Raw genomic sequence first — 24,519 nt, 5'->3', positions numbered from 1 at the left:
TGTGGGGAGACAAGCGCCTGTTCCCCAACAGCTATAGACCTGCTCATGCTGTGGGGAGACAGCTGCCGGTCCCCCCACCCGCCCGTTATAGACCTGCTTGTGGTGTGGGGAGACAACCCCCTGTCCCCCTCAGCTATAGACCTGCTCGTGCTGTGGGGAGACAGCTGCCGGTCCCCCCTTACTATAGACCTGCTTATGGTGTGGGGAGACAGCCGCCTGTCCCCCCCGCTATAGACCTGCTCGTGGTGTGGGGAGACAAGTGCCTGTCCTCCCACCCCTGCTATATACCTGCTCGTGGTGTGGGGAGACAACTGCCTGTTCCCCCCCCGGCTATAGACCTGCTTGTTGTGTGGGGAGACAGCCGCCTGTCCCCCCTGCTATAGACCTGCTCTTTGTGTGGGGAGACTACCGCCCGTCTCCCGCTGCTATAGACCTGTTTGTGGTGTGGGGAGACAACCGCCTGTCGTCCCCCCCGGCTATAGACCTGCTCGTGGTGTGGGGAGACAACCGCCTGTCCCCCCCACCCATTATAGACCTGCTCGTGATGTGGGGAGACAACCTCCGGTCCCCCCTAGCTATAGACCTGCTCGTGGTGTGGGGAGACAGCCGCTTGTCCCCCCCTGCTATAGACCTGCTCGTGGTGTGGGGAGACAAGCGCCTGTCCCCCCACGCCTGCTATATACCTGCCCGTGTTGTGGGGAGACAGCCGCCGGTCCTCGTCCTCCCCCCCCGCCCACTATAGACCTGCTCGTGGTGTGGGGAGACAGCCACCTGTTCCCTGCTGCTATAGACCTGCTCTTGGTATGGGGAGACAACTGCCTGTTCCCCTCCAGCTATAGACCTGCTCGTGCTGTGGGGAGACAGCCGCCGGTCCCTCCTCGCTATAGACCTGCTTATGGTGTGGGGAGACAAGCGCCTGTCCTCCCACCCCTGCTATATACCTGCTCGTGGTGTGGGGAGACAACCGCCGGTGTCCCCCCCACTATAGACCTGCTCGTGGTGTAGGGAGGCAACCACCTGTCGCCCCCCCCCGGCTATAGACCTGTTTGTGGTGTGGGGAGACAACCGCCTGTCGTCCCCCCCCCCCGGCTATAGACCTGCTCGTGGTGTGTGGAGACAACCGCCTGTCCCCCCACCCATTATAGACCTGCTCGTGGTGTGGGGAGACAACCGCCTGTCCGCCCCACCCATTATAGACCTGCTCGTGGTGTGGGTAGACAAACCCCTGTCCCCCGCTCCTATAGACCTGCTCGTGGTATGGGGAGACAACCCCCTGTCCCCCCAGCTATAGACCTGCTTGTGCTGTGGGGAGACAGCTGCCTGTCCCCCCCGCCCCCCTGCTATAGACCTGCTTGTGCTGTGGGGAGACAGCCGCCGGTCCCCCCACCCGCCCGTTATAGACCTGCTCGTGGTGTGGGTAGACAACCCCCTGTCCCCTGCTGCTACAGACCTGCTCGTGGTGTGGGGTGACAACCACATCCCATCCCCTGCTATAGACCTGATCCCAGCTCGGGGACACAACCATGTTCCCCAGAGCCAGAGACATGATGGTGGCACAGGAACATCCGCACACTGTAGCCCTGATCTTGGCACAGGACTACCATCATATCCCCCTGCTATAGATCTGACCCCTGAGCCAACCTTTCTATCGTGTCTCTCCATTCCCCAGCCCTCCTCCTGCCCACATCTCCCCTGGCGCTCTCGGCACTACACAGGCTGGGCCCTGGTTCTGATTCGTGCCCCCTGAGCCATCTCTGGTGGCTTTGATCAGTGATTCCTGCGCCGGGCGGGGTGCGGGGAGCAGGACTTTTCACTGCCAAGGACACCTCGCTAGGCCCTTCCTCTTAGACTCCCAAGGATCCTTCAAAGAATGGGCACAGATGGGCATCCTGCCCCAGCGCTGCCATGAGGGACCTGCCCCACCCTTCCTGTCACTGGGGAGGCAGGGAGGAGATGCCCCAAAAAGAACTAGCTGAGTGGGGGGCTGGGCAGCGGCACTCCTGGGTTCTGTCCCCAGCTCCGTGAGGGCCATGGGGTCTAGTAGTTAGAGCAGGGGGAGCTGGAGCCTGAGAGAAGGGCTGGGAGCTTCAGCACAGAACCTGGGGCATATACCGTAGGGGATGATCCTGCCCCCTCCTTTCCTGCAAACAAACCCTCCCCTGTTGGCTCCCCCCAGCACCTGGATACACACACTTGCTCTCGCACATACAGATAGAGACACGTGTTCAAATTCACATGGATAGACATACACACTCACTTTCTCACACACAAATACACACACACAGATACATGCACACACACAGTTTCTCACAGATACACACATGTACATTCTCTCACATGCACAGATGGTGATGCACACTCACATACACAGAGACACACGCACTCTCATACATACAGATACACACACAGAGATACACACGCTCTCATACACACAGAGATACATATGCTAGCTCACATAGAGATGCACACGTGCACACACAGAGATGCCTGCATGCACACTCACACAGAGAGAAACACACACTACACTTTCTCACACACACACACACAGAGGTATACAGACATGCATACTCACACGCACATGGAGATATAGCCACATGGAGATACATGGAGATATAGCCACAGGGAGGTGCACGGAGATGCACACACACGCAGAGATACAAATGTGCTCTCACGCATACACAGAGATACATGCACTCACACACACTGACATTTTCTCTTCCACACACACAAGGAGATACATGCTCATGGATACGCACTCTTTCTCCCTGTCTCACACACACATCCCCATGCGCCCTCACACACGCTGGAAGGCTCCCTCTCGTCGGCTGGCTGAGCCCAGAGCCATGCAGCAGGTGGGAGGCTGGCGTTGGCACGCGCTAATTTCTAAGGGGCTGGGATTCACAGTGACCTAGATTGTGTTTGGTGCACGGACAGAGACACCGGCACAGAGAGCCTTTGGTGCTGTCTGCGCTGCCCTGCCTGGGACTGGCTTTACACACAGCCAAGGAGCTGCTCCTCATCAGCCACATCCCTTCCTCACAGCCCTGGGGATCAACTCCCCTGTGTGGGGCACAGCATAGCCCAATACCTAGGGCATTGGAATGGGAGCCAGGACTCCTGGACTCTATTCTCTGCCCTGGGAGTGGAATCTAGTGGGTGAGATGGGGGTGGGGGGCAGGACTCCTGGGTTCTATTCCCCAGCCCTGGGAGGGGGCTGGGAGCCAGGACTCCTGGATGGTATCTCAGCTCTGGGAGGGGAGTGGTTTCTAGTGATGCCCTGTCTCCCCCTGCATTGATACAGGATCTCCCAATCCTTACTCAAAGTGTGCCTGTAGACCCAAAACTCACGTGTCCAGTGGTTGCTGAGGCCACCCTCCCCCCACTCCTTTGTTGGGTGCCTTACCCAGCAGGGCTGTCCTACCCCATGGCTCTGCTCTCACCCGCACCCGATTGTGCTGCAGGAGCAGGTTACAGCCCAAACTTCCTTGCCCCATCACGCTGGGGGTGGGGGTGGCTTGCTGAAGCTGAAATCCTCCCTAGGAGATGCTCAGCCCACACCCTAGGTCCCCTCTGACCTGGCACAAAGACTCAGCAGCAGGCAGCTCAGCCTGTTCCCTCAAGCTGACATGGCAGCCAGTCATGGTTTTGCCCAGGCTACATGCCCACCTAGTGTGAAAGGAGCAACGTTGCGCCAACTCCAGATGACAGGGCGTCCCTGAGAGCAATTGCTTTGGCTGGCTGCGAAAGCGTGCCTAATCCCGTTAAACTTCCCCTCGTTAGCGCCCATGGCTCAGTGTCTGGGGACTGGCTGGCTGGCTGCAGTGCACAGCTACCACTCTGTCTTATCCTCTCGGTGCTGTGCCAGGTCCCCTGCTGGCCCAGGCGCCATGGCAGGCTGGGGGACCCATTGTCTCTGCTTTCCTCCTCTTCCTCTTATCGTGTGTCACCCCCAGTCCAGCCATGGTGAGGAGGGACAGCCCAGGAAGAATTATGGGGCACATGCCCTGACTGTAACAGGAAGGGAGTACGGTCTAGTGGTTACAGTAGCGGGACTGGGAAAGAACTCCTGGGCTCTATCCCGAGTTCTGGGAGGGGAGGGACGTGCCCCCCAGGTTGTAACCACTCAACGCCACTTCCCTCCTAGAGCTGAAGATAAAACCCAAGAACCCAGCAGAGACCACTCCTCTTCCAGAGCCAGGGATAGAGCCCAGGAGTCCTGGCTCCCAATCCCCCTATTCTGATCCCTGGATCCCACTCCCCTCCCAGAAGTCCTGGCTCCCAGCCCCCCTGCTGTAACCCACCAGACCTCATTCCCTTCCCAAAGCTTGGGATACAACCCAGGAATGTTGGCTCCCAGCCCCTTGCTCTAAACCACAATTAGCACTTCCAGGTGCTGCACAGAGACTGGCTGTGTCTATTTATTTGTTGTTGGAATTAAAAATTTCAGGAAGAGCAAATACAGGAAAAATAGTCACATTTGCTGGAAAACAAAAGCAAGGAACTGCAGAAGCAGGGCCCGTGCTGAGGCCTGGGGTTTGGGAGAGCCCAGCCCTTGGGGGGGGTCTCAGCACTTTGTCAGGAGGAATTGTGCTCACTGGGTTTGACACTCTCTTGGCCTGCTCTGTATTTTCTCCCCGTAGTTCCCGGTGCCCTCTAAGACACCTTGGAAATGCAGTTTCTTTCCCCTGCCTGGTTGTGTTTCCCCTCTCCTAATCCTCTGTCTGTGAGCATGTCCCTGATTGCAGCTAACCCCCGAAAGGCCATGCAGCTGGCTGGATGGTTTGCTCACGTCTAGCCCCAGCCCCGTTGGCTCCGCCGCGGGGTACACCGGGCCTGAGGCATCGACACCCAGCAGAAAGGGGCTTGCCGAGCAGTGCTGCTCCCAGGGCAATTATGCCACCTTTTGTGTCTCCTAGTGTTACTCTTCCACACACACACACACACACACACACACACACACCCTGAATGCTGCCCCTGCCTCCTCCCCACCCCCACCCTCCGCACCCCTTGCTTTAGTTCCTGGTTGGTGGCTCTAGTGCAGGTCCCTCCAGGCTAGGGGGAGGGTAGTTGGGAGTGTGTGAATAGGGAGCTGTGTGTGTTGTTGAGGTGGCTGTGTGTGTGGAGGGGGGCTGCCGTGTGTGTGCTGGAGCCTAGCGGGGGGGCTGTGTGTGTGGAAGGGGGCTGCTGTGTGCATGCGTTGGGGGCTAGCTGTGGGGAGGCTATGTGGAAGGGGACTAGCTGTTGGGCTGTGTTTATGTGTGTGGAAGGGGCTGTGTGTGTGTGGAAGGGGCTGTGTGGAATTGGATGTGGAGGGGGCTGCGTGTGTGTGTTGGGCGATCTGGGGGGACTGCATGGAAGGAGCTAGCTGCGGGTGTTGGGGGATGCATGTGGAGGGGGCTATGTGTTTGGAGAGAGCTCTGTGTGTGTAGGGGGCTGTGTGTGTGTTGTGAGTTGTGTGTGTGTGTTGGGGGCTGTGTGTGTGGAGGGGGTTGTGTGGGGGCTGTGTGTGTGTGTGTTGGGGGCTGTGTGTATGTGGAGGGGGTTGTGGGGGGGTTGTGTGTGGAGGAGGCTGTGTGCAGAGGGGGTTGTATGGCAGCTGTGTGTGTTTGTGGCTGTGTGTGTGTTGGGGCTGTCTGTGTGGATGGGGTTGTGAGGGGGCTGTGTGTGTGTGGAGGAGATTGTGTGTGTGTGTGTAGGGGATTGTGGGGTGTGTGTGTGTGTGTGTGTGTGTATATGTGTTCAGGGCTGTGTGTATGTGGAGGGGGTTGTGTGGGGGCTGTGTGTGTTTGGGGCTGTTTGTATGGACGGGCTTGTGTGGGGGCTGTTTGTGTGTTCAGGGCTGTGTGTTGGGGGCTGTGTGTGTGCGGAGGAGGTTGTGGGGGGGCTGTGTGTGTGTGTGGAGGGGGTTCTGTGGGGGCTGTGTGTGTGTTCAGGACTGCGTCTTGGGGGCTGTGTGTGTGTGTTGGGGGTTGTGTGGGGGCTGTGTGTGTATGGAGGAGGTTGTGGGGCGGCTGTGTGTGTGTTGGGGTTGTTGGGGGGCTGTGTGTGTGTTCAGGGCTGTGTGTTGGGGTCTGTGAATGTGTGGAGCGGGTTGTGGGGGGCTATGTGTGTGGTGGGGGCTGTGTGTGTGTGAGGGGGTAGTGGGGGGGCTGTGTGTGTTGGGGGTTGTGTAGGGGCTGTGCGTGTGTGGAGGGGGTTGTGTGGGGGCTGTGTGTGTGGAGGGGGTTGTGGGGGGACTCTGTGTTCGGGGCTGTGTGTGTGTGGAGAGGGTTGTGGGGGGGCTCTGTGTGTGTGTTGGGGGTTGTGGGAGGGCTGTATGTGTGGAGGAGGTTGTGGGGGGGCTGTGTGTGTCTGGAGGGGGTTGTGGGGGGGCTGTGTTTGTGTGTGTGTTGGGGGTTGTGTGTGTGTTTGGGGCTGTCTGTGTGGAGGGGCTGTGTGTGTGTGTTGGGGGTAGTGTGTGGGCTGTGCGTGTCTTGGGGGTTGTGGGGGGTTGTGTGTGTGGAGGAGGTTGTGGGGGGGCTGTGTGTGTGTTCGGGGCTGTATGTTTGTGTTCGGGGTTGTGGGGGGGCTGTGTGTGTGTGTGGAGGAGGTTGTGGGGGGGCTGTGCGTGTGTGGAGGGGGTTGTGGGGGGACTATGTGTGTGTTCAGCGCTGTGTGTTGGGGGCTGTGTGTGTGTGTGGAGGGGGTGCTGTCCCTGCTGTAGCCCTCCCCTTCCCCTTGCCCTTCCCCCTCCCCCTCCCCCTCCCCCACGCCTGAGGCTGTGTCCCAGGCACAGCAGGGCCTGCACCATGTCCCTCTGGGAGGGCTGCTGTTTAGGGTCAGGCCCCCCTAAGAACAATACCAGGCTCCTTGGCCAGATTAAGGGATTTGCTGGATTCTCCCCTCTACAAGAGCAATTGTGCTGGAAATCCTCCCTCTTTCTCTTCTTTTAAAGGGACTGGCCGCTCCCGGCTCCCAGTTGCGGGAGGGATGGAGAACCCCCTGTCCAGACCCTCCACCTTTCTAAACCGCCCTGATCTCCAGAGCCCCTGTCTGGGCACCAGTCCCCCAGGGTGGTGAGTTTGTCCACACGTAGCCCGGCCAGGATTCGGTTTCAAACAAGTTCTGTTGAACCTGGGGCCGTAGGGACACTGTTCTTCCAGCTCAGCCAGGCTGGCATCACTGCTTAACCTGACTTGGAATGGGATTATGCCAGACCCAGCCCAGTCTGCTTCTTCCTCATACCGGAGCATCCACACGGAGTGTAGCGTCAGTTCCACTAACCCGGTCTAGTTCCTTGCCGCAGGGGGTGTTCTTCCCAGGGGAGTTTGGACATGAGTTAGCCTAGGCTGCAGGTCACTCGAGTTATAACTCATGGGTTGCCCCTAGCACAAGTCCAGCACAAACCCCTCCTGCCCATCTGTGGGGCTGGCCTGGCCAGAGACAGGCGACACAGGAGTGAGCCCAGCTCCTCCGCAGCCCACTGCTCTGCAGTATGGATGCAGGCTAGCTCCATGGGAGTGCTTCTGGTCCTCCAGTGCCTTCCCACAATTCCCCCGCCTACCCCGCAAGGACAGACAAGTTCTGCCACAGGTCCCCTCAGCCCCCCGTTCACATATACAGTTCGTCTTAACACAGCCCCATTAACATCCCTGGTACACACACAGACACAGGGCGTCCCTGAACGCAGCATCTCTATCCACACACAGCCCCCATACGCACACACAGCCCTCTTAACACAGCTCCCCTTCTCACACACACAACACAACCCTCTTAACACAACCTCACTCCCCACACAGATACAGCCCCCATAGATTCACATCACTGCAGTGCCAAGACCCATGGATTGTGCCCCCAGAAGTCCTAGCACCCGCTGTGCAGCAGCCTGCATGTCCCAGTGCCATGTGGCTGCTCTCACTGGAGCTGGGCTGACCTGGGTGCAGATCCCTGAGTTAACTCGGCTGTGCAGACCCACCCGGAGCCCGTGGCACTAGGATGGTCCCTTGTGGGCCTTCGCACCAGCAAACGCCCCTTTTCTCCTAGTGAAGACAAGGCCCCCAATGCCTTGTCCACCCCCGAGAGCCAGACCAGTTTAACATAGGCCTGATCTGCCTGCAGAGGGGGAAAACCAGCACAGCAGTGCGTGCAGTCGAACCTCAGTGTCAGATGGCGCAGGGACATTTGCAGGTGGGAGCCAGCCCCATCGTTAAACCAGGATGATGCCAGCAGAAGGATCCTCAGGGGCAGGCCAAGCTGCCCCAGTTGAAGGACACCAGTGGAGCATTCCCGGAGAGAAGGCTTCCCCCTGGACTGGCTGCATGTGCGTTTGGTTGTGGCTGTGGTTGTGAGACCAGCTTGGGGGACAGAGGCTTTTCGTTCGGTTCGGATGTGGTTTGGTTCATGGAGCTTGAGTCACTTAGGCATGGGATTCAAGCAATCAGCCACACTCACGCTGATAGCTTCCAAGCAAGGGGCTAAAGAGGTTTAACTGAACGGAGGTCAGGGCATGTGTGGCTGGAAGGATAGGCTAGTGCACTGCCTGAGCACTCAGGAAAGCTGGGTTCAAGTCCCTGCTCTGCCACAGCCTTCCTACGTGCCCTGGGGCTAGTCACCTAGACCCTCAGCTTCCCCTGCTGTAAAATGGGACTAATGGTATCCCCTGGTGAAAGGCTGCACTGTAACTCCTGCCATGGGGCTGGGATAGAACTCAGGAGTCCTGATTCCCAGCCCCCGCCCCCTGACTGACTAGAGCCCTCCTCCTTGAACTGGAAATAGAACAGAATAAGGGGCGAGGAGAGAGAATATCCAGCATCTGGGGGTTCCCCAGTATGTGTTGGGCAGGGAGGGTCTGGTGGGAGGACAATGCATTCCCCAGCATTCCAGTGGGGGAGGAGAGATCAGTGTGACTCTCTGGGGGTACGTTCCCTGGCATCCCAGTGGGGGGGACTAGGGGGATTGGTGTGAGTCTCTGGGGATATGTTTCCCAGCATCCCAGTTGGGGGATCAGTGTGACTCCCTGGGGATGGCAGTAACTGCCCCATGCAGACCCCCAGTCAGAGCACAGGCAGCCCTGGTTGGTGGCAGCTCTAAGCACCCTAAAGAGAATCATTAGCACAGACAGGGCTCTGGCTATTACTATTTAATTACTCTCATTATAAATGTAATATGCCCTAAAGCTGCTGGAATAGGCCAGGCTCCATGGCAGTCACATGGGGGAGGGGTGAAAAGAAGGTGTGTGGGGTTGGGCAGGAGGAGGTATGATTGCTGGGTCTTTCGCTGGGGGGCTGGCAATGCAAATCCAGGGACACAGGCTGCGAATATGGGGTCTGATATTAATCACCTAGGCTTGGCTGGCTGCTTGGGGGGTGGGGGGGAGACGTCAGCTGGGCCTCTGGGAGTTCTGAGCATGGGGCTGGACTAGCCGGGGGCTGGGCAGAGGTAGAGATGTTTGCACAGTCTGCCTGTCTCTGTCCCGTACACACCCTCTATCTCTTCCTGTCTATCCCCACACACTTTTCTGTCTCTCTAGCCCCATATTATTTCTCTCTGTCTATCCCCATACTCACGCTCTCTCTCTAGCCCCATATCCTCTATCTCTTTGTTCATCTAGCCCATATGCACCCTTGAGCTCTCTACCTCAGACACTCAGTCACTATCTATCTCATCTCCATCCATCCATCCCCATATTCATGCATTGTGTCTAGATAGACAGGCATCGGTCTATCTGTCTATCTAGGCATGTTACATGAATAAAGCCATACCCCAGTGTATATGGCTGGGGCACAGGCCTGTACGTGCGAGCGTGTGTGTATGTTTACAGTGACTTCTGTGTATCTAGCTCTGGCTGCACAAGCAGCCCAAAGCACTTGACTGCGCTACACTCACGCGCCCTGCACTGAAAGGCAGTGCTGGGGGGCAGTGGGCTTTCAGAGGTGGCTACATCTCAATGCTGGGGGAGGGAGCACTGTATAATCAGCCCTTGTGCCCCACTCCAGAGGTGGCAGCTTTCTGAGTTTCCACCCAGTCTTGCTGCATTCTGGGCTTTGGGTGAGGTAGAGAGGATTAAACCACATCTTAATTAAACCTTCCCAAGGGATTTGGAAGGATTCCCTTCATTTCACGTCCATTTGTCCTCGTTTCCATTCATCTCTCTAATAAATCCCATTTGTGGTTTCACTGCCGGTCTCGGTTCATATTCCCAGGCTTCCAAGCTCCCAAGTGGAGGTCTGAAACCCAGTCATGTGGAATTGTTGAATGAGCGGCCCCTATATAAACAGCCCCCACACCTGCCCCAGAAATGGCCACATCTCAGCTCTGGGTGAGGGATCCATGTATAAACAGCCCCTATGTCCTACCCTGGGGATGACCACATCTCAGTATCAGGTGAGGGATCCCTATATAAACTGCCTTTGCTCCGCACCCCAGAAGCAGCTGCATCTCGACATTGGGCAGGGATCCCTGTATACACGCAGCCCTGCTCATGTTCACACTCATGTCCCTGCTCACCTCGCATGTCCCCCACCCCTGTCCACTCACTCCTGAATGCCTTGCATGCTATATTCAAACATGCCTCTTCCGTGAAAATCTCCCCCTCTGGTCAGGTCTGCACAGCTGCCCTTTACACAACAGTCCTTTGCCCTCTATGCCCTCCCCCTTCTCACTGTCCCTTCCTCCCTGTCCCTCCCCAGGCCCCTTTGCTTAAGCCAGACAAGCTAATCAAGGCTCTGACAAGCTATTCTCTTGCAGCCCCAACCCTGGGCTCCAGCTGTGTGTGAATTGGCCGCTCACTCAGCAGATGGCAGAGGCTTGCACTTGCTAATTTGCAGACATGCCCGCCCGGCCTGCTGCTGGGGATGGGTAGGGGGCGCCATCCAGAGGGGAGGCTGGGCAGAGCCGGGAGGGGATCGGCAGAGCTTCTCCTGCCAAGCTAATTAACTCTCTCCTAAAGGAGATGATTGAGGCCGACAGCGTGGAGAGTCATCTCCGCTGTGTAGTGGCGTTGGGAGCATTGCGGGGTGTGGGGGCTGCACGTGGGGGAGCAAGATAGTGAGCTCCCTGCCTGTCCCCTTCGCCCCTTGTGCAACCCTTGAGCAGGATCCATCTACAGGGAACCAAGGCCACGTTGCACCCAAATGAGTGTGTGCAGGCAGCATTCAGCACGCTTCAGCGTCACCTTGAGTGGACTTGTCTGAACCTGAGTGTTCCCAGGCCTTCTTGCCAACAGTCTGTGCAGCACGCAGCCCGACGGGGGCTCCGGTCTCAGTCAGGGGGGGTCTGTGCAGCACCTGGCACAATAGGGAACCCTGATCTCAGTTGGGGGGGTCTGAGCATCACCGGTCCTGATGGGGGCTCTGATCTCAGGAGGAGGTGTGTGAGCAGCACCCAGCTCAACAGGGGCCCCCAGTTTTGATCAGGGTCTGTGCAGTAGCTGGAATGATGGGGCCACTGATCTTCGCTGGGGTGTGAGCACGGATGAGAGTCCTCAGTTGGAAGCAGATTTGTTGGCTGTATGGGGGTTGCCGTGACAGCGCAATTCCCCCCCCCCCCCACTCAGGTGTGTGCATCTCTGTTAATGAACGAGGAGATGCTATTCTCATCCCATTAATTCACCGCCTTTTTAAAATAAATATTGATACCAGTGCTGGCGCGCCCTGAATGGGGCTGTTATGGCATGAATAATGGCAACTAATCGGGGGTTATTTTTAAACCATGGAAACTGACAAAGATCATTAGAAACTTAATAGAAATTCCTTCATTAGCATAAGTGTCGGAGATTAAAGGAAGAGATCTCTCTATTTCCTACCATCTACCCCCACCCCGCTCCGCTTTTGACGGAGCGAGAGGTAAAAGAACAGTCTTCTATAGAGAACATTCGCCCACATGCCTGGCATGCAGCCCCATGCTGGAAGGGGTGTGTGTACTCGGGGAGATCAGCTGGGGAAGGGGGTTATTAAGGAATTGGCTGGGTGGGGGTATTGGAGAATCAGCTGTGCAGGGGGGGGTGTATTTGGGGATCCTTTGGACTGGTAATGTTCGAGGGAGGATCAATTGGGCAGTGGGGGGATGTTCATATTGTGGGTATTGGTTGGGCAGGGATGTATTGAAGGGTTGGCTGGTCTGGAGGGTGTATTTGTGGGGGGATGCATGGAGGGGAGATGTATGGGGAATTGTTTGGACTGGGGGATCAGTTAGGTCAGGAGGTGTATTGGGGAGATTGGCTGGGCGGGAGTGAATGGGTATATTGGGGAATTAGCAGGGTGGGGAGTGTGCTGGGGTATCAGCTGGATGGGGGTGCATTGGGGAATCAGCAGGGTGGGGATGTACTGCAGGAATCGGCTGGGTGGGGGTTATTGGGGGATCAGCTGGGCAGGAGGTGTATTGGGAGGATCGATTGGGTGAGGGGTATATTGGAGTATGGGGGGATCAGCTGGCAGGGAGTTATATTGGGACTGTTGGCTGGGTGGGGGGTGTACTGGGGGTTTGGCTAACTGAGGGGATTGGCTGGGTGGGGGAACATACGGGGGCATCAGCTGGGCGGAGGGCTGTATTGAGGGATTGGCTGGGCGGGGGCTGTACGGGAGGATCAGCTGGGCAGAGGGGGCATACGGGGGGATCCGCTGGACAAAGGGCTGTATTGGGGAATCGGCTGGGCAGGAGGGCATACCGGGGGATCGGCTGGGAAATGGGCTGTACTGGGGAATCAGCTGGGTGGTGGGCATATGGGGGGATAAGGCAGGAGATGTATGGGGGATTGGCCAGGTGGGGGCTGTATTGGGAAATTGGCTGGCTGGGGAGGGTGTACGGGAGGAGCGGTTGGGCGGGGGTTTACAGGGGGAGCGGCTGGGCAGGGGAGGAGGGGAGCGGATACAAACGCGGCACTGTGGAATTTTGTAGTGTCACGAGGATGGGAGAACAGGAGTCAGGTCACTTGGGCTCTCTCGGCGGCAGGTTTGGTGGGTCCAGGAGGGCGTGGGACTGGGAGCCAGGACTCTGGTTCTATTCCTGGCTTCGGCTCTCATGAGTTAGAGCTGGGGTTGGGAGCTAGGACTCCAGGGTTCTGTGGCTGTGGGAGGGGCACATGGGCCATTGGTTCCTGCACACACTGCTTCCCAGGGTGACTGACCCGCTCTCCTCCCCAGTCTTGGGCCTCCTTTCCCCATCTGTACAGCCGTGGACGATGTGGTGTCCAGCCCCACAGGAGCATGGCGAGAGTTAACGAGTGCCCGTGCAGTGCTGTGAGCCTGCAAAGCCCTAAGGGACGTGCTACACAACGCTGGATTGTACCTGCCCATGTCATCCCCAGCACGGCCCCAAGGGACAGCAGCCAGCTGGGCGGGGTAGGGGGCTCAGAGATGTTCCCAGGTGAACAGGGAGGAGGCTCTGGAGCCTCCAGTGGGGAGGAGTCCCTGAAAGCCCAGGCAGGAGGGAGACCTCATGCCCCTGCCAGAACTGAGAATGGAACCCAGGAGTCCTGGCACCCAGCCCCCTGAGCTAACCACTAGACCCCACTCCTCTCCTAGAGCTGGGAAGCAAGAGTAATATGTGACTCCACTACCACGGACTTGGCACTGGCATGGTGCTGGGGGCCCCCTGCCACAGGGAGCAGAGTGGGAGCTCATGTCCCAGTGCGGCACTAGGGGGCACTGCGCTGCAGGGGTCCTCAGGGGTCCCAGATTCTGTATGGGTAACATGAGCCATCTCCCTGAAGTGGGGGTGGGGTGGGGGAGGGTTATGCTGACTGGTAGCTTAGCACACGCTGTATACAGCAGCGTGTATGTGTGTGCACATGTGGGGGCGAGGTGCATTGGAAGGTGTGTGTTTGTGGCTGTCTCTGTTTGCTGACGGTTACAACCTCGTAACGGGGGAGCTCGTAGGCAAGAGCAGTCTTGTACCTGGTGCTGTTCGGTGTTCACCCGTCCCATGCACTCGGAGGCCTGGAGGTGGGGCCATCAGGGCCGCGCTTTCCCTGAGCAGATGGAGCCAGATCAGAGGCTATGTCTACACCACAAATTACTTCAGTGTAACTATGTCGCTCAGGGGTGTGAATAATCCACCTGTGTGTGTATGGATGGTGTGTGTTTGTGTGTGGACGGGATGCGCACGTGTGTGTGTGTGTGTGTGTGTGTGAATGGATGGTGCAGTGTGTGTGTGTGCGCGCTTGGATGGGATGTGCACGTGTGTGTATGAATGGACGGGATGTGCAGGGTGTGTGTGTGTGTGAATAGATGGGATGTGTGTGAACGGATGGGACGTGCACGTGTGTGTGTGAATGGACAGGATGTGCACGTGCGTATGTGAACGGATGGGATGTGCATGTGTGTGTGTGAACGGATGGGATGTGCAGGTGTATGAATGGACGGGATGTGTAGGTGTGTGTGCATGTGTGGGTGAACGGATGGGATGTGCAGGTGTGTGTGTGAACGGATGGGATATGTGTATCCATGCAGCAGTTTTCCCATTTGCACGGTGTGTATGACACCTTTTGCCTGTAGCTGCCTTGGCCTCCCCCCAGTTTGCCTGTCACTCTATTTCACACCCCTCCGTGTGTGCCCTCCCCGGGCCCTAGTCTCCCCTGCCTGTGTGCCCAGCTGGCTCCTGTTAGCCAGCCCTGTGCTGCTGCCTGGCAGCCCAGCCCCTAACTGCCTGTCTGGCTCGGTGCCAATGGCCTTTGTGGGGAGGCAGAGATCCAGCGAGGGCGGCGCAGCATTATCTGCCTGTCAGAGCCTAGCAACCTCTGCCCGCTCCCTTCACACACCCGCCTCTCCCGAGCCATTAGCCCTGGGGAAGTGGCTGTGCTGACCCCGCAGAGGCCCCAATTACCCACCTGTCAGGTCAAGCTGCCTCTAGCTGCTGGCAAGGCCCGGCCCGGGAGGGGAGATGGGCACCGCCTGGCTTAGGACCGGGGAAGGGAATATGGGCCCCACGTGGTGTAGCTCCGGGGAAGGGGAGACAGGCCCCACGCGGCATAGCGCCGGGAAAGGGGAGACGGGGCCCACGCAGCGTAGCGCCGGGAAAGGGGTGACAGGCCCCACACGGCGTAGCGCCGGGAAAGGGGAGACGGGCCCCACGCAGCATAGCTCCGGGGAAGGGGAGACGGGGCCCCACGCGGCGTAGCACCGGGGAAGGGGAAGCGGGCCCCATGCGGCATAGCGCCGGGGAAGGCCTGTGGTAGGGGTATCTGGGTCCTGTCACAGAACTGGCAGCACCAGAGCACAGTTCACATGCACACACACAGGTAGCATCACACACACACAGACAACCCCCCCCCACATACACGCACACCCAGAGTCACCACACACCCATGCCCAAACACCCCCCTCAGTCACCCACATACCCCCATGTGTCTACACACACACACGTACCCAGACATCCACACACACATACTCCCTGTACTCACACGGACACCCACACACACATCCATGCAAACATGCAGGAAGTCACACACACACACAGCAGCACACACAGACACACTTAACTGCTTACCCCCTATACCACACATATACATTTATACACACACCCATGCTTACCCACATACACACAGCCACCTCCCCCCACAGCTCTGTGTACCCTCCCCACACACAGCCCTGCACATTGTTTGGACTGGGGGATCAGTTGCACACACACACGTGCACACACATCCCAACACACCCACACCCCCTCCTCCACAGCCCTGAGTGTGCACAATAAACACACACACCTCTCTCCCTACCCCCCACAACCTCCCCCACCTATGAGGTGTAGGAGCGTTCGGGCAGCTTGGTCCAGATGTCCACCTCTGGCTACTGCCAGACGAACCCTTCGGCACCACCAGCCCCTCCCCCCCCCAATGCAGAGATGCCCCCCAGCAGAACAATGCCCTCTCTGGCCCAGTAACAGGCAAGGACACTGCCCATGGTTTGCCTTCTACATGCACCATCCTAGATGCCTTAACCAAGCAGGGGGGCTGCAGCTGCTCCCCATTCCTGGGGGACCAGACCCCCCCCCTGCCCAAAGCCTCCCAGTCTATAGGGGGATGCAGGACTGATTGCCAGGACAGCTCCCAAGGAGAGAGCTGCTGAGAGAGGACGACCATTCACCGCCCACGGACAGCCTAGACCCTGTGCCCTGCAGCTCGTTAAACCTCTCCAGCACTTTCACTAATAGCCGGGGCGTGAACCCCAGCGACTGGGCTGCTAATTGCATCCCAGCTTCCCTTCAATTGCCTCTGCAGCGCACACAAAGGGAGCCTTCCCATCGCCTGGTGTTATGTGGGGATGTTAAATGGCCCCCGGCTCCCCACCCCAGAGATAGCTGCATCTCAGCCATGGGTGAGGGATCCCTGTATAAACAACCCCTGCGCCCCACCCCAGAGTTGGCTGCTCTCCCCTCTCCTCCCTCCCAACCCTCCTATAGTCTCTTTCTCTCTCTCCTTTTCAGCTCATCCCCCTTTCCAGCTCCTAATGGGGACATGAATTATTTAGCACCATGGCCCCTTCTCCAGAGAAAGTGCCAGAGCTGGCGTGTTCCCACCTCAGTGACCTACATTCCCCTGCCAGCCCCAGCCCCCTCCCCCATCACTGGCACCTCTCCCCACTGGAGAGGTCCCCCATTTGCTAGCCAGCGCCCCTCCTGCCCACCCATTCCCTTAAAGCCAAAGCACCAGGACCTCAGCTTGAGAGCAGCACCTGCCTTGGGATGTGAATTGGGGCTTCAAGGGGGCACAGAAGGGCCCCCCAGAACCAGGGACAATGCGGGAGAGTGTTAGACTTGGAAGGGGCCTAATTCTGCCACCCCTGATTTCCACTGAGACACGGTAGGGTCTATTGGGTTAGAGCCAGAGGGGGCTGAAAGTCAGGACACCTGGCTTCTTAGCCTGGCTCTGTGAAGGGTGTGGGGTCTAGTGGTTAGAGCAGGGGCACTGGTTTAGTCTCTGCCTCTGTGTCCCTGGGTTGTTTATCAGCTCTGCTCCCTTCCCCCACGATCCGGGCAGTGCATTGGCCAGAGCCAGGAGTGCAGCTATGAAGGAATCAATACCCTGGCCTAGGGTGGGGGGAGGATTTGCGGGGGCTGTGGGAGCAGGGGAGGGGGGAGCCCAGGGGAGGAAGGGTGCCGTGGGAGTGGCGGGTAGGAGGGTGTGGGAACAAAGGGCATCACGGGGGGCTGGCATCTGGCTGCAGAGCGGGATGGATATTAAACACAAATTAGCTCCTGTGCTGCAGGAATCGCCACCTGCTGCCGCTGCTTTCCGTCAGCTCAGCTACTGTGACTCCACTGCCAGGAAGCCGTGTGAATGCAGAGGCGGCTGAGTGCTAAAGGGGTGGGGCTGGGAGGCAGAGTCAGAACGCTGGGGTTCTAGCCCCAGCTCTGGGAGGCAGGTCTGCTTTGTTATTTCAGGGTCACACATTAGCACTGGAGTGCATACATGGCTTTATTAGTGTAGGGTCTTTGAGAGTGCTGGGGCTCCATGGGCTGGTGTGTTACTGAGGGGTCTCTCTGCAGGGCTGGGGCTGTGCAAGCCGATGTGTTATTGTAGGGGTCTGTCTAGTGCTGGGGCTGCACTGGCTGGTGTGTTATTTTAGGACGCTCTAATGTTAGGGCTGTGCAGGGTGGTGTGTTATTGTAGGGTCTCTCATGCACTGGGGCTGTGTGGGCCGGTTTGTTATTCTAGGGTCTCCCCTGGACTGTGAGCCAGAAATGCCATCCAGGCAGGAGCCATGCCCTGTCCTTGTCCCCAGCCCTGCAGCCCTCCTTCCCATGGTTCCTGGCTGCCATCTCTCCCTCTGCCTGGAGCCATCACATTCTCTCCCTCTGCAGCAGGGCATTTATGGCCCTGGGACTGATCGTTTTCAAGGTAATCAGTGCAGTGACAGTGATGGATGGAGGGCAAACCACAGAGCAGGGCTGCTTCTTCCCCCCCACTTCCCCAGCACTGCCCCTCCCTCCTCCTCCCACCGCAGAGAGACAATCAGCTCCCCCACTCCCCGACACCCGCGCACCCCAACCCTGCCCCAGGGCAGTGCTAGCCAGCGCTGTCCCCTCACTGCTAGTGCCAGCCCAAAGCCCTAGTGGGGCACTGCTGCAGAGAGCAGAGTTGGGGCCAGTAGGGGATGCTCTGCCCTCCCCATCAGTGTTGACCCCAAAGCCCCAGAGTGACACTAGGGGTTCCTGCACTGCAGGAGGGCGGCTGTCCCAGATCCACAGGCTCAGGGCTGCACCCCCAGCTTTGGAACAGTCTCTTGGAGGAACCCCTTCTCTGTGCCAGACTCCAGGGCTCTCTTTCTCCAGGGCAGGTCACGTGGCCTCCCGCCTGCTGAGACTGACCCTCTGGGGTCCAGCCCTCCTGCCTTCCCCTGAGCTCTGCCCAGCGAGTCCAGCTGAGACAGGCTCCTGGCAGAGCCTTGGCCACCCCTCAGGACTGATGCCCCTCAGCCGGCATTTCGTGACCGTCGAGCAGCGTCCCCAGGGCAGCTGATTTATTAGTCACCTGGCGCCAGCAGAGGCAGCCCGTGGCTTAGCACAGAGAGCTGAAGGTTAAAGCACAGTCCATTCGGCTCAGCCCAGAGCCCAGCCCCAGGGTCAGGCTCTGTCTGCCCGCCTCGGTCTGTTCCCAGGTGGGAGATGCCAGCTTCTTCCAGCAGCCAGCGCTTCACCCCCAGCTCCCCCTCCCAGTCCTTTCTTCTCCAGCTGGGGTCTGGGCTCAGCTTCCCTGCTGGGAGTGTGGGTCCCTGAGTCACTGGGGCTGGCCTGGTCTCTCTGGCCCCTTGTTGTTCTGGGTCAGTTACAGCTGGTTCCTGGAGGGCTGTTCATTCCACCCAGACAGGGAGGTGACTCTCGCCCCTGTGTCCCCTAGGGTTGGTCTACACTCACCCCTTTGCTACTGCAGCACTTCCAAGACACTACCTGCCTGGATGGGAGGGGTGTTCCCGGTGTAGGTAATGCACCTCCCCGAGAGGGGGACCTAGCACTGCCTACACCAGGGGTTAGGTTGGCTTAACTGTGTCTCTCAGGGGGGTGGGTTTTTCACACTCCTGAGCAATGTAGCTGGGTCAACGTAACTTTTCGTGTGACAGCAAACATAGTCCTTTCCCCACCCCCTCTGGGTAGCCATGCAACATATGGGGGAACTGAGGCACACATAGGCATCATAAACAATATTATGAAAATTCCCACTTCCTCCCAGGGGCTCAGTAGGGGGCGCACTCCCCTGCTGTCAGTACTGACCCAGTGTGGTGCTATACTGCCGGGAGTGGATGGCGGCTCCTTGTACGCTCCCCAGGGGCACTCAGGAGTGAAAGGCACCTCACCACCTCCTGCCCTTTGCATGAAGCAGGCCTGCTGTAGCTCAGCTCCCTGAACCCACCAGCCTCTGGCCACAGCCAAGCCCTGATTTCCAGGTCTCCGCAGACCTCGCCTCACTTGAGCCAGCTAGTGACAGACACACACCAGCCCCCGAGCCCCTCTGCCAGCAGCCCCCTCTGCAGCACCCAGCCCGTCACTGGACACTCACCAAAATAACCAGGTACGCCGTCTCCAGAGAGACTGTGTGTGCACAGCCTGATTGGCACAGCTCAGGAGCGGGATAGCCCAGCGCTGGAAAGCAAGCGTACCTTTCTTTACAATGGTTAAGATCTGAGAGCTAGTGAGCAAAGACGGTAAGACCAACAGGTGATGTGGGAAACGGGAGATAACACGCTTCCTGGAGCCTGAACATGAACCTGAACATGCTAAAATCCTTGTCTGAGCCATTTCGCGCTTACGGCAACCTCCCGGCGTCACAAGCCCCTGCAGCCAGCAGCCGACTTTCAGGAACGCACAAAGCCTCCTCCTGTTCGCTCACCCAGAGGTGGATGAGAAAGGGGCTGCCTTCTTTCCTTGTCTAGTCCAGCACACCTTGGCTGGACCTCTTTGGCAGCACACCCCAGAGAAGACTCTTCTTCCCCCTTGCTTGCTGTCTGGTGCCCCACCCCCCACCCCCCCCAGTGGTTTCATGTCCCCCCGGCCTGTTTTTCTGGTTGCCTTCATGAGCAAAGGGGGCTTCCATTGTGTTGGCGTCACAGGGCTGCACTTACCTCAGAGACAGGCCAAGGAGAACTGACATGTGTCTGTCTGTGAGAAGAGCCGTTTGTCCGCTCTGCCTGGTTACCCACTTCCCAGCGTCAATTCAGTTCCTGTGCACAGCTCCCTGGGCAGTGTCGGTAAGAGCATTTCCCACCGATAGCGATGACCCGTGTAGCTTCGGCTTTCACTTGATACCTTACAAAACACCATCTGGATCAGTATTGTGACAGCAGTGTATTGGGTGTAGTGAGTTTGTCAGGCCTGATAGGAGTTGCTGACACAGTAGTAAATCCTTAGCCAGCTGACACCAATGTTCCTCTGTGTCACAGCTCCCTCCGGCAGTGTCAGTTGGATCCTGCTTCACTTCTTGCTCCAGACAGATGTGCAGCATTCTGTGTGACTCTGCAAAGAAGTGCTGCGCCCCACCCCAGAGGTGGCTGCATCTCAGCACCAGGCAAAAGATCCCTGTATATACAACCCCTGAGCCCTACCCCAGAGGCGGCTGCAACTCAGCACTGAGCACCACATGGCATATCTTCTGCCACTAGTGCTGGAGTTGGTGGGTGGTATAATCTCGTGCAGCTCCTAACCTTACTTCCCTCCCTTCACAGTCCCACCTCTGGGTCACTGCCATTGTGTATGTACCACAAGCCAGTGCAGCACAGGCCCAGCCCAGAGGGGTGCCAAGAGGCCCCGTGGGGCAGAGGGCTCTGTCCACCATGGGCAGCAGCCAGTGGAGCTGTGCTGGAGGGCACTGGGGGTAGGTGGCCAGGCTTTGCTCTGGGAGGGCCGTGGAGCTGTCAGACAGCTCAGCCCCACAGTTTCTCACCCTGACCCCGATTCCCAGCTGATCTCTCTCTGCCTCGCAGTTAGAGGGGGCTTGTGGGGGCTATGACTGGTGAGCCTGAGGCGCCACAGACATGGCAGCAGAAATGGCAGAGGGGTGGGAACCAGTGCGATATCCTGATTGGAGGATAGGCAGGGAGTCCAGAGTCCTTGGTTCTAGCCCACGTCTGGTAGGGGAGTTGAGCAGGGATGGGAGCCAGGACTCCTGGGTTCTAGTCCTGGCTCTGGAAGAGCATGGGATCTGGTGGGTTAGAGCAGGGAGGCTGGAGTCAGGACTCCTGGGTTCTCTCCCCAGCTCTGGGAAGGAAGTGGGGTCTGGTGATTAGGGACTGTCAGGATCCCTCCCCTCTCAAAGCAAGGAACCCAGGAGTCCTGACTCCCCCTGTCTGCGATTGTCCTCTCCAGAATCTTGCCTCAGTGCTGCTGGTGACACCCCCCATGCACCTAGCCATGTTCCTTTGCAGGCCCAGCAGAACGCTCCACCACGAATCTGCTGTCAATGCTGGATTTGATGGATGGGCCCTGATCACTGGGGACAGGAACAGTTGTGCAGGGGGCAGCAAATGGGGTGGCGCAGGGGGCCAGGTTATTGTGGCAAGAGCTGGAGGAGCTTTTAGGAGGTAGTGCAGGAAACGCTGCCGATTTCATGTCAGAGTCGATTCCCGTCAGTGAGATTAGTGGGGGGGAAGGTGTCTGGGAACTTGCTGCTGAGAGATGGGGGTCTGACAGTGCCAATACGGCTCTCGGGGCAATTGGAGGATGGGGAGCAATTGTGTGTGTGTGTCCTGGCATTGGTGTGTGTTGTGCGAGTGTGTTTGAATTGGAATTGGTGTGTGGGTGTATTGCATTGGTGAGTATGTGTGCAGTTGTGATTTTGCATTAGAATGTATGGGGGGAGTTGTGTTTGTGTTGGGGAGCGTGTGTGCCATTTGTGCATGTGTGCATTGGTACCTTTGTGCGTGTGGATGTTTGCATTAGCCTGTGATTCTGTGTTTGCATCTGTATGTGTGCAGGTCTGTTTGTGTGTTTGCATTTGTCTGGTTGCATGTGTGTGTGCAGAAAAATCAGGTGCCCCAGAGGGGATGGACAGAACAGGAAATCATTGACTGATCCATCCCCTTTCGCTCATTCCCAGCTTCTGGGAAACCCCAGATCAAACCCCACCGAGGGTAACATCATCCCTCCTCAATACTTCCCACTGGATTCAGGATTCTCCTGCACTTCGTGTCCCGGACTAATGCAGCATTGCTGTGTGCTGTTAAACAGACACTGCCCTAACCTAGGAGCTGTTCTCAGCTCAGGGAGAGGGATCCCTCTTTTAGCAGCCCCAGGGCTCCCCTCGAGGCAGCGAGCAAAGGGCCATTGATGTGTACAGGGTGAGTGTCGCATGGTGCTCTGGGCCTCTTTGCAGGGAAAGGCAATAGTGCGGTACAGGATGAGAACACCACGTCTCTAGCAGCCTCTGGACTCCTGGCCCTCTAGTATGGCAGGGCATGGCCAGGGCACCCAGCCGCTCTGTGGTACATGCTACTAATTGCACCTGAGCTGGGGTTTGTTTTTTGCAAAATATTTTACACAACCACTTGGAGGGAATTTCAGCCCGGCTCATCTTCCGAACTGGGCCAGGGATGGACACACGCATGCCAGCTGCCTTCCACTATCATGAGTGCTTGCTGTGTTTGTTAATTGCTAAGTGGCACCAGTTAAATCCCACCCACAAACCAACTTTGGTTAACAGCATGTAAGCAGTGGCTGAGGGGGGCTGGAGTTGAGGCTGTTTGCACTGGCTCTGAGGTGGGGAGGGGTGCTGGTGCTGGGTGGCGTCCAAGTTGGCTAGGCCTAAGCTGGCTGGCTGGTGCTGTGCCAGCGGTCTATGGGGGCAGGCTCAGGCACTGGGGTGTCCATGCTGTGTCTCCCATCACGCTCAGGGGAGGCAGAGGGGAATGGGAGGCCTGTTTGACCCTGACTTCCCTGCTGGGGGAGGATTTATATTGAGGGTACCTTGGCGCTGGGCTGGGCTGAGCTGATACCCAGCAAGCCTCTATTACTAACAGGCCACTTGCTGTGTTTAGGCTGAGTTGGCAGGTGGGCGCTGTTTGGGCTGATCACTCTTTGAGTGAAGGAGACATGGCTGCTGCTCTGGGCAGAGCAGCTGGGGCAGAGCTGGGGGTGGGGGGGAGTCCTGGACTGGAATGGCATGGTTGAAGTGCATTAGCCATATCTTCAGTTGTTCCTGGGGTCTATCCCCAGCTCTCAGAGGGGAGTGGGGTGGGGCCTGGTGGGTCAGAGTGGGAGAGGGTTGGGAGTCAGGACTCCTGGGTTCTGTCCCCAGCTCGGGGGAGGGGTGGGACCTGGTGGGTTAGAGCAGGGGGTGTGACTGGGAGTCAAGACTCCCGGGTTCTATCCCCAGCTCTGGGAGGGGAGTGGGGCGGGGCCTGGTGGGTTAGAGTAGGGGAGGGTTGAGAGTCAGGACTCCTGGGTTCCACTGAGTAGCCTTGTCTGAGTTGTTTTCTAGGATCCCCTCTCACTAACCTTGTCTTTCTCTCCCCCTCCCACCCCCAGCTGGCACCACGTACATCTTTGGGAAGGGCGGGGCGCTTATCACCTACACCTGGCCGCCCAACGACCGGCCTAGTACACGAGCGGACCGGCTGGCCGTGGGCTTCAGCACACACCAGAAGAACGCCATCCTGGTGCGGGTGGACAGCGCCTCTGGGCTGGGGGACTATCTGCAGCTGCACATAGTAAGGAGAACCTGCACTTGGGGGGGGGGGGTCTGCGGTGGCAGGTAGAGCTCTGCACCCTGTAACTGGAACCCATCCCCCCAAAACCCTGACCCTAGTCCTTTCCCCAGAGGCTTGGTCTTCTACTGCTGCCCCCCAACAGCTTGTACTGAGCCCCTCCTTTAAGTCCCCAGGGCTGCAATCTGACCCCCGACTCGGAGCCAGCTGGATCCCCAAAGTTTGCCCCCCAAATGGTCAGACTCAACTCAACCCAACCCCCAAACCTCTGTTCCCAGAGCCTCGGACCCAGCCCAGGCTCTGATAGCAAGTTGGGTGGGGGGGCAGTTTGTGCTGTCTCTGGAAGAGAATGTTGGAGTTGGGGGTCCTGTGGGGGAGGTCTGGCAGGGTGGGGGGTTCAGCTTCCCCGCCCCCCCTCCCCAAAGCGTAACACTGGCTCCGAATATGGCTGCATCCCTTGCTGCGCACGGCCCCTCTGTGCAGCTGCCCTGGGACACAGCTGCCTGGGTGCAGGTTGTGCCCGAAGCATCAGGCACCTGCTTGGCTCTGCCAGTGCCTGTCTGGGGCCTTGTCTGCATCAGGCTGGGGCAGTCGCCCCCCATCCCCTGCTCATGGCTGGGCTCTCAGTGCCCCCATCTGACTTCCTTACGCTCATGCCAATGCCCTGACGATCGCAGCCGGTGGCGGGGCCCGAGGCGGCTGGTGCTAGTGCAACGACATGCCATCTGGGCCATCCTTCACCCTGGCATCGGGCGCCTCCGACACATCAGGGTGGCAAAGCGAAGTCTCCGCTGGAGGCGGGGATTGCTGGGAGTTCCATGCTGCTTCTGTGTGGACAGCTCTCCCCAGGGCAGCACTCAGGGGCTGGAGCCCTCCCCTTGGCACCGTCCCCAGATCCCCCATGCCTCTGGCCAAG

General features: G+C 58.2%; 1 protein-coding gene across 32 annotated transcripts in view; it reads left to right on the top strand.

The window, feature by feature from the left end:
* Positions 1-24,519, top strand: part of NRXN2 (neurexin 2) — a 274,349-nt gene that overhangs the window by 178,805 nt on the left and 71,025 nt on the right. For all 32 annotated transcript variants that reach the window (XM_037904496.2, XM_037904495.2, XM_043551343.1 and 29 more), the window contains one exon: positions 23,425-23,606. In XM_037904496.2, the coding sequence (XP_037760424.2) occupies positions 23,425-23,606 (182 nt within the window). The remainder of the gene's footprint in view (positions 1-23,424; positions 23,607-24,519) is intronic.

Source organism: Chelonia mydas, chromosome 7 (assembly GCF_015237465.2).
Source record: "Chelonia mydas isolate rCheMyd1 chromosome 7, rCheMyd1.pri.v2, whole genome shotgun sequence".
In the NCBI taxonomy this organism is placed as follows: domain Eukaryota; kingdom Metazoa; phylum Chordata; order Testudines; family Cheloniidae; genus Chelonia; species Chelonia mydas.
This window is presented reverse-complemented; position numbering and strand designations above follow the sequence as displayed.